The sequence below is a fragment of the Camelina sativa genome, chromosome 2, assembly GCF_030686135.1.
Source record: "Camelina sativa cultivar CO46 ecotype springtype chromosome 2, ASM3068613v1".
Classification (NCBI taxonomy): domain Eukaryota; kingdom Viridiplantae; phylum Streptophyta; class Magnoliopsida; order Brassicales; family Brassicaceae; genus Camelina; species Camelina sativa.
The window spans coordinates 17,433,044-17,446,223 of NC_141881.1; the positions used below are offsets into that span (position 1 = coordinate 17,433,044).

The 13,180-nt window shown below is 36.4% G+C and overlaps 2 protein-coding genes and 1 non-coding gene across 3 annotated transcripts; 2 read left to right on the forward strand and 1 right to left on the reverse strand.

Annotated features, from left to right (window-relative positions):
- Nucleotides 1–2,851: 2,851 nt before the first annotated feature.
- Nucleotides 2,852–3,413, forward strand: LOC147948783 (uncharacterized protein At4g04775-like). Its single transcript, XM_087468511.1, has 2 exons — nt 2,852–3,013; nt 3,126–3,413. The coding sequence occupies exons 1-2, from the start codon at nt 2,852–2,854 to the stop codon at nt 3,411–3,413; spliced, it is 450 nt and encodes a 149-aa protein (XP_087324637.1).
- A 428-nt stretch (nt 3,414–3,841) lies between these two features.
- LOC104759821 (uncharacterized) lies at nt 3,842–5,818 on the reverse strand. The gene is made up of 6 exons (XM_087468513.1): nt 5,814–5,818; nt 5,682–5,714; nt 5,396–5,584; nt 4,653–5,313; nt 4,126–4,569; nt 3,842–4,006 (listed from the first exon to the last, which is right to left on the reverse strand). Exons 1-6 carry the CDS (start codon nt 5,816–5,818, stop codon nt 3,842–3,844), a joined length of 1,497 nt encoding a protein of 498 aa, XP_087324639.1.
- A 2,759-nt stretch (nt 5,819–8,577) lies between these two features.
- LOC147948784 (small nucleolar RNA R71) lies at nt 8,578–8,682 on the forward strand. Its single transcript, XR_015586196.1, has one exon. It is a non-coding gene; the product is annotated as a small nucleolar RNA R71 (small nucleolar RNA).
- The last annotated feature ends 4,498 nt before the right edge of the window (nt 8,683–13,180 follow it).

The following is a 13,180-nucleotide window of genomic DNA, read 5'->3' on the forward strand; positions in this document are numbered from 1 at the left end:
GGTACAATATGTTTGATAACAATACAGAAACACGTATGAACACAAAATCAACTATCTTACACCAAATCAATATTGCCAAAGAAAAATGAATTAAACGAAGACGAGATTTACATGTCTGTTTCTCTCCTTTGACGTCATCACATTATTCCTGTTCAGTAAACATAAGGGCAAAATAGTCAGGTACAGTCATGTTTATGTGTGATATGATACCTTTCACTATTGTAATGCCTAAAACCGAATCTCTCTCCCAAAAACTGCCTATTTTTCTAAATTTCCCTATTTTTAATGTGTATTGTTTTTCATCTTGTATAAACTTCATATCAAATGGATTTGAAGAGATTATACTATTTTTTAGCATGAATATAAAACAAAACTAAAACACAACTTACCACAGTTATAAAGAACATTACGAATCAGATTTACCCCACTCCGTCTGTCAATTATGGGCAAAAAGCATTCATCCATGATAGCCAGCCCAACAGCTAGATTTGAATTATGTTCGATCCTTTGTGCCGACAATTGAGAGTTTGTATTTGAATCAGTTTCCACCCTATGTATAAGAGACCATGAGTAGCCGCCTTCTATTTCATTTTTGACACCAAGATACTTCTGTAACTTTTCGAAGAGCTGTAAAAGATGATGAAAGTACTATTGAGATATGGCTATACGAAGAGAATTGGGACCGATGGAGATTGTTGAGCAAATAGATTAAAAAAAGCTCTAACCATCGTATAATTACAGATATTGCAAATTCTCACTCGAGAAACAGATTATATATAAAGGAACACCAATAGAATTAGCTTTTACTGATGCTATTACACGTACAAGAGTTTTGTACGATGCACAAGCAATATAACAAAACGTGAAAATGAGGTTTAAGAAGAATAACATGATACTTTATTGAGTATCGCACATGAGGCTGATAAGTCATCACCTTTTCCTACGACATTTAAATGTCCATAACCATCCTCTCTACTCTAAGAAGAAAACGGACCCAAAAAGTAAGAGAACAAATTACTGAGAGAAGTAGAGAAGTCAATACCTCTAAGCAATTAGGCCCACAAAAAGAAGAAGCTGAACCATTTTCACAACTCTTCAAAATGTGTATATTATTAATTAAAAGGTTATGTTCTCTTCAGTCTTGCTTTGTACATTAATTTTTAAATTTTTGGTTGTATATTAATATATAATTAGTACATATGTTGTAAAGATTTTGAGCAGTAAATCATCTTGTTGTGATACGTTGACAAAATCAAGATAAATGAACTAACTTTTTAAGCAATTTGTCCATATCAATATCATACGGTGTATAATAAATGGTCCAAATATTTCTTGTTATTAGAGAAGAACAACACCAAGGGCATGTACTATTTTTGTACACAGCGTCAACCCAAAATGCATATTCACCGTCCTCATCAAGTGGCCTAGAATCTGTGGAAAAGCAAATATTAGGTAAGTTCAGAAACACGAATTCAACAAGACAGGAAGAGAGAGAGTAGGACAAATACAAATACATTTCCAGAGGAAGTTTGCAAAGATGATCAAAGCTGGAGGTGGATTCTCGTAAAAACATCTAAATAAGAGTGAAACCATGATGACAACGGGACCACCATCTTGATGGAGATCTCTCCGTAATAACCGCGGGAATTCATTAGCCTTCTCATCGCTGGAGTTAGACGGGATACGTCGAAGTCCCATCGGAGACACGAGTTTTCATAATCTCACCATATATATTCTCACCCGTCTAAAATACTTCCTTACGGTCTAAAAAATCGATGAAAATAAGATAATAATGAAATTATGTCTAAACAGTAGCCAAAAAAAATGTTATTAAAGAGGAAGAAAAAAAAAAGAATATACTGTCTGGCTCATGAGATCTCTCTTTTTGGAAAGAAGCGCTTTTCTCATGATTGGTAGGCGTATTCTTCTTGATGCCTGATTTGGTGGAATGCTATTTGGGAGGAAGATAAAGAAAATAATGTATTGTATTACAGTTGGCTAGGGTTTCAAGATTCTTTCTTTTTGGAGTAAAGATACTTTGGGCTTGGCCCACGTTGATGTCTTGGTTCTTTTTAGGCCCAATAAAAAAAAGTATTCTAAATCCATCTTTGGTGATCCATAACAATTAAATTCTTCCATCTAAGAAATACTAGTTCAACACTCTTCCTTTATGGTAAGATTTATTTTTGACATCTGAAACTATTGAAGAAAGATTCCAACAAATCACATGAATCCTCTCAGACAGCAACACTAACTCTCAGACAACACGTTGTATTATTTTGGTTATGTATTTGAAAGAATCTACAATCTAGTTTTCCTACTTTATTAAATTACTTTGTCTTTTGCCCAAAAAAAAAAAACAAAAAACAAAATTGTATGCTTACTTAAAATATGTAATTTTTTGCTTACTTGAAAGTAAGACCGGATCCGCGCTACAGTGCGGAGGAAAATATTAGTGTTGTTTAATGGGTTTTATGCAAAAAAACCCTCCAACTAGTTTTTTTTTGCAAGAAAACCCTCCAGGTGTGGAAAATGCAAGTCAATACCACCAACTCGAAAGTCACCCGCAATACAGCCCTCTCCCGTATCGATGACGTGGCATCCGTCTATATCGTTTAAAAACGTAACAGAAATCAAAACGACACCGTTTTCGTCTTTTAAAAACGACACAAAGTCCCCTGTCGTTTTAAAGTCACAAAAACAAGATCGTGAAACATAAAATTTGATTTGGGGATTAGGGTTCATCGCTGGGTTTGATTTGGGGAAAAGAGATTTAGGTTATAGATTTCGATTAGGATTTAGGAGTTCAAAGTTTGGTCTTTTTTTTCCTCCTTCATCTCTTTCGTTCACAATGTCTGATTCATACTCTCTATCAAACACAAGTCAAGTTGAATATGAGGATGCTGAATATGGGATTCCTACAGTTTGTTACTGTGGTGAAAGGCCAAGGCTTGAACCTTCTTTTACAAGGACAAACCCAGGAAGGCTCTTCTACACATGTCAAAATAGAGATGTAAGTTTTTTTATAATTTGGTTATATTTTGCGACTATGGTTGAATTATTGTGATAAATGTTGAATTGTGGATAAATTTTATTTGAATTATGGTTTAAATATTTATTTGTAGGATGGAGAATGTCATATTTGGAAATGGTGGGATGTAGCTATGATGGAAGAACTAAGGGCACTGAAGCAAGAAACTTATGGCTGTCCTAGTTTGAAACGAATGCGTGAAATAATTCAGGTCCAAAGAGACGAGATTGCTCACCTCTATGATATCCAATCAAAAAATCAGATGGAGTTGGATAGCCTTAAGGTATTGATTGCAAATAAAAGAGATGGAATAGCTATGGAGTTGAAGAATGTGTTTGTTGCGGCTTTTGTTTTGCTTGCAATGATAATCTATTTGTTTTAGTAGAATATTAAGTAATTGCGGATGGAGATCTTTCAATTTTGATTGTTTTTGAAAGGCTCTTCAAGTAGTTTAGGTGTATGGTTTTGTATTTTGTTGGTGTATGACGTGTGTGTTAGTATGTGAAATTTGGTTTGGACATGTATTTTGGTCTGTAACAATGAGAATTTCGAATGGTCTTAACAAGATTACAAAGACAATGGTTTGGACATGTATTTTGGTCTTAACAACAAGAATTTCGAATGGTCTTAACAAGATAACAAACACAATGGTTTGGAGATGTATTTTGGTCTTAAGAAGATAACAAACACAATGATTTTTGTGAAATAAACTCAAGTTTAAAACAGACGATGGTTAAAACACACAAAAGAAAAGGTTTGTCAAACAGAAATCAACTCATAAGATTCAAAACACACACATGATGCTTTCCCTTATTTCTTCTTTCCACGTCCACGTGAAACCTCCATTTTCTTGCGTTCTCTAGCTTGATACAGACTGCTTGGTAGTATGGTGTTGTCTCGTGCATCAGTTACAGACCTCCCTACCTGAATATAGTCGTCACCAGTTACAGGACTGGTGAATACACCATAACCTTCCTGCACAATCACAATCACAACACAAATTCAGTTTTGTTTTTGGCCAAAGTAAATAGACTAGACCAACATTAATCAACATTAATAAGAATCGACAAACGAAAAGGCTTGGAAAGTCTCACTATTGGTAGATACATGGGCCCTGTGTCATACATAGGAAGTCTCTTAGGAGTTGGTTGTGAAGATGATGCATCATCATGCTGACTTTTCCGAGGCCTTCCTGGACGTCTTTTTGGGAGAGCAGATGAAAGGCTTGGAAGATCTTCTTGGGCTGGCCTTTCTAAACCAAGTTCAGTAGTTGAGGCCGATTCAAATGGTGTGTCAGCAGTTGGTTGTGATGATGATGTACCATAAGGCTGACTTATCCGAGATCTTCTTGGACGTTTTTTTGGGTGAGCAGCTGAAAGGCTTGGAAGATCTTCTTGGGCAGTAGAGGTTGATGCAAATGGTGTTTTTGCAGTAGCTGTCTTTCTTGGTCTACCTGGTGGTTTCTTTGGCGGCTTAGGCATTGGTCCATTCTTGCATTTCAGCTTGTTGTGGCCTTCTTCTCCACACAAGCTACAATGCTGCATAAAATAAGAACGATAAGGTCAGAAATCAGAAATGCAAATACAAAAAAGGAGAACCTAAGACATTAAGAGAGTCTTACAATTTTTGTTCCTCTTTTAGAAAGCTTGGTTCCTCCTTCCCTTGGTTCACCCTTCTCCCTCTTTCTCTTCTTCCCTGGAGGTCTTCCACCAGGCCTCTTGTAAGGAGGTGGCAAGACCCTGACTGTTGTAGTCACCTCCCATAGATTCATTCCATTCACACCACAAAGTCCATCAGCATAACAAGTCTGCAACTTCTGAGCAGTGAACCATGGAGAAATCATCTTCTTAGGATCTTGGTCAGTATTCTTCTCATGTCTAAGACAAGAAACAATGTGGCTACATGGGATCCCACTGACCATATACATTCTACAACTGCATTTGATCTCACCTCGCATCTGCACCACAAAACCTTCAATTCGCATATTAGTTTTGTAGTTAAAGTAGCCAACCTCATAATTCCCCAATCCGCAGCTCAAAGGTCTACAATTCTTTGCCAAATCAATCTGCTGGTCTAGTAAAGCTATCGCCTTAGGAGTGTACTCTCCTTTTGTTTTCTCAGCCTCGGCTCTTTTCTTTTCATTGCTCACCATAACCCTTTTTCTTATTTCTTCCAGCATCTCAACAACCGGTTTACTTCTTGCTATCCGGATTGCTGCATTGAATGACTCTCCAAGATTGTTTTCTACAGCAGCACACTTTGAGAACTCTGTAAAATAAGCCCTACAAGAGACACACCAAGTTAACAATCAAATAAAACAAAGTCATATCCGAAAAAAAAAACAGAACAAGTAAGATAAATTACCTTGACCATGGACAAAAAAGAGAAATCTTCAAGTCATTAAAAGCAGCAGGATCATACTCTTTCAGCTCTTGCATCTTTCTATCAAATTGTTGTGGATAGTAAGAGTCTGCAGCAGCCCAGAACATGTCCTCATATTCTGCTCCAGCATACTTCTTCTTCCAGTTGGCATAAACATGCCTTGCACACATCCTGTGTTCAGCATAAGGCAATACGTAAGCTGAATGATTCAGCTGATACCAAACCCACTTTATGTCTCTCTCCTCCAAGATATTGGTCCTCAGCTGACCAATATCCACCAACATGCATAAACAAATCAAAACTGAACCAAAAAAACAAAAATATTAGAATTCTAAAATTTTGCACATATCAAAATGAATGGACAATAACAATTGATACTCTCAAAATCATCAATTCTCACCTCATCGTTGCCCTCCTTTGATTCCCCAACACTCAAATCAATCTTCTCTCCGAATCGTTTCCCTTCAACTCAAACTCAACCCGATTAATTGCCCTTCACCTCTTCGCTCTAACAGATCCCTAATCGCAATAAAACAAAACCCTAATCAAACCCAACAATGAACCCAACGATGAACCCAACGATGAACCATAATCAAATCGAACAGAACCCTAATTCTCTAAGAGATCTCAAGAAACCATCTCTTTTTCCCCAAATCGAGCCCAACAATGAACCCTAATCGAACATATCTCAAACAATACAAGAGAACTCGTGAAACCTAATTCTCTATCTCTTTTCCCCAAATCAAACCCAAAGATGAACCCTAATCCCCAAATTAAAACTTCTTTCACGATATCGGCTTTTGTTTAAAAGATGACAGAACCCGACTTTTGTTCTGTGTCGTTTTTGAGATTTTAAAACGATAAGGATGGTAAACTTTCTGTCGTTTTCAAAAGTAACAAAACGGTGTCGTTTTGATTTCTGTTACGTTTTTAAATGATATAGACGGATGCCACGTCATCAATACGGGAGAGGGCTGTATTGCGGATGACTTTCAAGTTGGTGGTATTGACTTGCATTTTCCACACCTTGAGGGTTTTCTTGCAAAAAAAAACTAGTTGGAGGGTTTTTTTGCACAAAACCCTTGTTTAATAGGATAGTTGAGAGCAAAATGTTATAGTATCTGTTTATTATACTGTTTCGTATTTTTACTACTGTTTTAAAAAAAATAAAATAAAACAAAACTTTCTTTGTGAGTATTTTAGATTTTGAACCTGGTAATATAATAAAGATTGTATAAACAGAAAAGGACCCAATTACGGAAACATATAAGTTGAATATAAATAGAATGAAAAAATATTTTACTTAGGACGTGGTATTTGAACATTAGTACTCAAAAATTATTTCTCATGTTTGTGTTTATTAATACTGACTAGGTTGGTACCCGCGCTAAGCCGCGGGGCTATATTTTGTTTTTTCTAAAAAAGTATTTTCTTTTTGTTTTGTGTTTTCTAAAACTATAATTTTTGTATGTTGTTCGTTTGTAATCAAAACTCATTATTAATAAAGTTTTTGAAAATATTTAATGCTAATATTTTTGTTTTTAGTTTTTTTTTTTCCTAATTTTTCTTATTATTGTAATAGTCTAATGTTATTTTTTTGCTTGTATTACGATGCTATGGAAAGTACATTTTTATTCAACTCTTGTTCTGATATATTTTGTCTTTCCAAGTGAAAATGATCATATATGAGTCGAAAATTGAACTTTACAACATTTACATACTATATAATAAAAGTCTAAGGTCATATAATTTAGTTTCTAGTGAGCTGACATTAATTTAGGTAGTCTTTTTGTTGACCAATGTATTCATGTTCGTTCAAAAACTTTTTACAAACCTTTTTGCAAGAAGTTTCCAGAGGTTACATTATGTGTCTTTATCAAAGTTTACAATAGCTTTTGTAATCCCATGGTCGAACCTCGTTCAGGCAGGCAGTTTATGTCTTTAACTCTTTATCAGACCAACTGAGAGACTTTATTCTATGAGTCTCTCTTGTTCAATGCCTTCACAGTCTTTGTCCACTTGCCTGGTAGAAATCAAACCGCCTATGGATGAAGTGACCAGTACAAAATAGATTACCCATTATCATAATTCGAACATGCAGAAGCAAGTATTTTCTCATCAGTACATCCAACTGAAAATGTTAACAACAACAATGCAGAGACATGAATACAATAAGGGTATGGACATTTTTCTGTGCAGTGCCAGTCAATTACACGCAAAAGTGTTTTCACTTTTCACATTGCCTGTCATGATTGTAGTAAGCCGCGAGCATCTTCATAAGAACCTGTTAATAGAAAAAAACAAACACATGAGTGAGTTATAATAATCAGAATTAAGCGGTTAAAATGCAGCTCTTACTTTAGCTTATGCCTTCTTCATAGTCTTGATCTACATTGGTCAACTACAAAAAGCTTCCACTTTTTCTTGGAGATGATAGCTCCCTGATGACATCATCCCCACAAATCGATAACTTATAATATGTTGCGTCCACATTTGTTAGTTTCTGGAGTCTTACATGAAACAAAATATCTTTATATGTTTTCTCAAAACCACAAGAAAAGAAATCAAAAGTAAGAGAGGTTATAACATGAACAGGACAATAATCCTTTCATTTGAACTCACAAAAATGGTGTGGAAGAGTGTATTTTGATCCTTCATATTGGAATGTCGTCCAAAGTTTTCCTTTGGATCGTACACGGAAGCCTTCAGATCATGAGACGTAGTGCTGGTGTTAGTCTTCCTACAGAATGTCTTCCCAACGAAAACAACAATCAACATCAAACAAAGCAAAAAAAACAAATACAAAACGAAAAACAAAAATAGTTTTGGTTATCTAACTCCAAGCTGCAAGTTAAGCATAAGCTCATAATTCTTGTGCCCTTTGGAGATAGTTTGTCCTTGTTTTTTAGCAGGATGTGTTCTCAATGGCCCTAATGATGATCTTTTACTCTCTGTATTATCATCTAATTGAATATAACCAGAACCATTATTCATCAATTCTATTTTTCCATTACTTACTCTTCCTTCAACGAATCTCCTCCTCGACCTCTTACTATTCTTGGTCATATTCACATTACTACTCTGCTCCAAAGAACCGTACCAAAGAAGCATCTTTCTGAGACGGCAAAACTGCATTCTGACATGTAGAAACCACAAATGAACTCAAATCAACATAGAACACTTGTCTTGGAATCCCTTGAAACGCTCCCAGGCTTCACAGAATGATTCTGAGCTCTTCTGAGTAAAACCAGAGATGCATTCCTGAAACGTGCAGTTTTGGCATTTGAGAAGAACTTTGCTAAGATTGCTTTCTTGCAATCATCCCAAGTGGTGATGGATCCCTTGGGAATGTATTTCTCCCATTGATGAGCTTTATCTCCCAGGGAGAATGGGAAAAGTCACAACTTGAAACCATCCTCACTCACTCCGTTGATCTTGGTGAGACTGCACAGATGGTCGAACTCGTCCAGGTGATCGAGTGGATCCTCCATAGGCAATCCGTGAAACTTGTTCCCTTGGATCATGGAGATCAGACCGCTTTTGATTTCGAAGTTGTTATTCTGCACAGCAGGAGGGACAATTCCAGCACGCTGAGTATGAGTGTTCGGTGCATCCCCAGCACCAATGTGTCGCGGTCTCGCATTTGGTCCATTTTGTTGTTCTATAGTGACTGGTGCAGGGTGATCAGTGTGAGGACGAGCTTGTCGTGGTCTTTGTAACTGATTGATGTCGTCGATAGCAGGAAGGAGATTCTGATGTCCTCTTGATCTAGTGTGCATGCAAGGTTGCATTCAACAGGTTCCTGAGATGCAAAACAAACAAGCAGACAACCAAAACAAGTTAGTACTCAAAATGACAAGTGTAACAGAACTTAATCTTGTAAAACTTGAAATCTTAAATGTAGCAAAACGGATCCCAAATGGCAACGGCGCCAAATTGATACTAGGATTTTTGTATGTCCTAGCAGGTTCAATTAACCTTACGTAGTTGTAGTACTTAAGGTGTCAATCCAAATGGGATGATGCTATCACTCAAGATGCAATCAAAGTATCACAAGTTAAGCCAATTCAAAAGAGTGTTTTTGTCTAACAATCCTAGAATGATGAAAATGCAAAAAGGAAATGGACTACATAACTAGAAATGAAAATGTATGATGAGAAGCAAACATAAATAAGTAAAAACCAAAACGAGTCTAAGCATGAACTAAATAGCGAGAACCGAAACAGTCTCAGGAATGCAATATCAATCAGAAATATAGAAGTCCTAAGGATGGGAGTAATTGATGTCGGCGGAGTCTCCTAGTCTATAGAGTGTTGAACATGCCACAAGCAAACTATCCCTAGACAATGAATATCACGACTTAGCTAATCCAGTCTCTTGGCATAAGCTACTCAGACTCAAACACTTCCAAACCTAGCTCTCGCTAGAGAAACATGGTTGAGCAGGCATGACGAACCATTTTATTCACGTCAACAAACACCCTAGACAACTAATCTCTTAGGCTCGGAATGTAAGTCTCTGGCACTAGTTGGTCAGACATTTCATCAAACACCTTTTGGGTGTGGAAATGTCTAAAACCTAGTTCCAATTGATCAGAGAGAAACTAGTGTTACTAACTCTAGTCCAGAAGGGAATCATACAAATCAAAGCTTAAACACTCTACATCCTATGATCCTCCACCTAATCTATCCCATCCTCAAGAACTATCACACTACTTAGATCTAGAAATCATTATCAACGATACAAACTCATAAAACATTGAATCAAGCATCATGAGATAGATAAAAATGAGATGAACAACTTTCTATAAGAAATCCAATGCAAAAACTCAATAAAGTCAAAGCTATCTGGATTACAAGATCAAAGAACGTTTTAGGTGGCTAGTAAACCTTAAGAAAAAACTAGATGTCTCGGGTAAAGACTTAACAAAATGTATTTATAGTGATATATGGAAAGCTCTAAAACATAAAACGACAAGATAGAAGGTCGGTTCAGGAACCCTTCTCGGACGCGTCTTCAGAACAAACCAGGACGTCGGTTTAATAGCGTCGATCGAGTTGCGTCATGAGAGTGTCGATCGAGTCGGGGTCTAGGATGTTTGATCGAATGGCGGCTTGAGAACACCGATTGAGTGGCAGCTTGAAATCTTCGATCGAGAGGCAGCTTGAAAAGTGTCGTCTGGGAGCTGCTGATCGAGTCGCGCCTTGAGGGTGCTCAGGAGCCCTCCTGAGATGTCTTGCTCGAGTCGCTGCTAACATGTCCGATCGAGTGGGAGCTCTCCTTTCCGTGCAGGTCGAGTCAGAATTCAGAACGTATGTGCATCCACTAAAATGGTGATACCTTTCCAACCACACCTCTGATTGGCTTGAAATCAACGGCATTGGAAAGATGACTCGATTCTATACAACTTTGATGGAGATGTCGAAAATTGAATCCCAAAGTAAAATCTTCACTTGACTCGATCAAAGACGTGGAAGGTTGGGTCGCTGGACTGCTCTCCTGCTCTCTTTTTGCTTTTGATGGTTTGGACATTTCCTAAACCACCTGAAACAACTTCAACATGCAAGATGCATGAAAGACCAATGCAAAGACTACCTAAATATGCATATTATGCAAAAGAGACTAAAAACAATGCAAAACAATGAGTTAAGAGAACAAAATGAATGAGAAATGCATGATGAAAGAGTGTAAAATATACATATCACACCTCCAGCTTTGGTCATCTTTGCAAAGTGTCTTTGCAAATTGGTATTATACAAAATAATTATTAAATAAATTCCAACAAAATCTGTAAATTCTAAAAAATGTGAATTCCTAAAAATAAATGTTTGTCCCGTGGTATACCGCGGAGTGAAAATCTTGTATATATAACAAAACTATCACAATTAATTGATTTTCTGTTATACTATTTACTACAGAGTTATTACATTATTGAGAATTGAAATTAACATGTTTATACAGTAGATAAATAACTAGGAATACTATATATATACATTGAGTACAGGGGCAGATCTAGAGTGTTGGGAGGTGGGGCACGTGCCCCATGCTCTTTACTAATATTTGTTCAGTTCAGCTTGATAAAAATATTACTTAGCTCATTTGGTATAATGTTCCCCATACTAAACTTAGTGACTAGGGTTCGATGCCCCGTTTCTATAGTTTTTGTATTTATTTCATTATTTTCTTCTCAATATTTTAAAGAGTGCCCCATACCATTTTTCCTTCTAGATCCGCAGTACTAGTACTGTTTTTATACAAAAAAAAATTGAGGAGAGGAATACGAGTCGGTTGGATGACGTGTTACAGTGTTAAGGAAGGATCTAGATAATGGTAGGATCATCCGTACAATAATGGGGTTGTTGTAAAACACTTAGTGGACTCCATCGACCGGCCCACTATCTAGTCCGTCCATACTCGGCCTATCAGCCATACTTAGTCTATGCGCATTAGGCTCATTAGCTGAAGCCCGTCGGCGATCCTTAGTCTTATGTCGGTTTAACTTAAGTCCTTGTAATCTTTATATATATGTTGTAACCTCAAGTTTGATCATTAATAAGAACAAGAGATTTCCCTAAACTCTCTAGTTTACAATACGTTATCAGCACAATAGCCTCTAACCCTAAAACCCTAAAACCCTAAAAGCAGCCGCCAATTCTCTCTTCTTCCCTAAAACCCTAAACCGCCTCTTTCTTCTTCTTCTTCGAGATTCATCTTCTTTGTCTCGAAGATCTCTTACTGATCCACAAGCATCCTTAGCTCGTGATCAAGTACTTATCAAAACCTGATCGAGGTTCGTTGGTTCGCGGTTTCGGGGGTGAGTTCGTGAGGAGCTGTTCGAGAGAAGCTGATCGCGGGAAGCTGTTCGTGATCAAGGAAGAGAGGAATTACCGAGGTCTTTAGCTCCCGGTTCATAACCAGTCAGAATCCAATTCGGTGAAGGTAAACAAAGATCTAAACATCCTTAAAACCCTATAACTCGAATTTGGACCTAAAGCTAAAGAACCCTAAAAACATCCAAGTACACAATCTAACAAAGTTTAAATTCCTTAAAATCCTAAGACTTAAAATCGGGTTGCTTAGGTTGTTAGATTGTTTGTTAAATTGCACCAAATAATATCAAGCTTGAAAATTGTTGATTGAACTGCTTGATTGTTGCATAAGAACCTAGAACTGATTTAGATTCATAAGGATCAAATTAAAACAGATTGTTCTAGGAAATTAAAACTTGGATCATTCATGCATAGCAATTAAAATCGGACCATGTATATAGGTTGTTTAAAAATCGGCTGCATGAATCAAACTCTTAGGATTTCTTAGACAAGCTTGAACATAGATTTCCTGGAAAATTTTCGGCCATGAAACCATAAAATTTCGAGCATGAACATGTCTAGAATCAATTAGGATAATTTCCAAAACCTTAAATCATTATCCTGAAATTTAAGTAAAATTTACTTTAATATTCTAAGAGTATATCCGATTAAATAAAAACTTTGTTAATTTTCTATAAATTAAAACTTGAAATCGGAAATTAAAATATTGGTTAGGATAAGTTCCTAATTATTTATAGTAATTATACTAAAGTCTATATAAAATTAACTTAACCGTTTAAGAGTAAATCCGATTGAGAATAAAACTTTTGTTAGTATTCTATAAATTAAACATATATTTTCGGATTAAATCTTTAATTAGGATAAGTTCCTAAAACTCTTAAAACAAAATATACTAAATCCTAGATTAAAAAGGAAAACATAGAAAAGGAAATTCTAT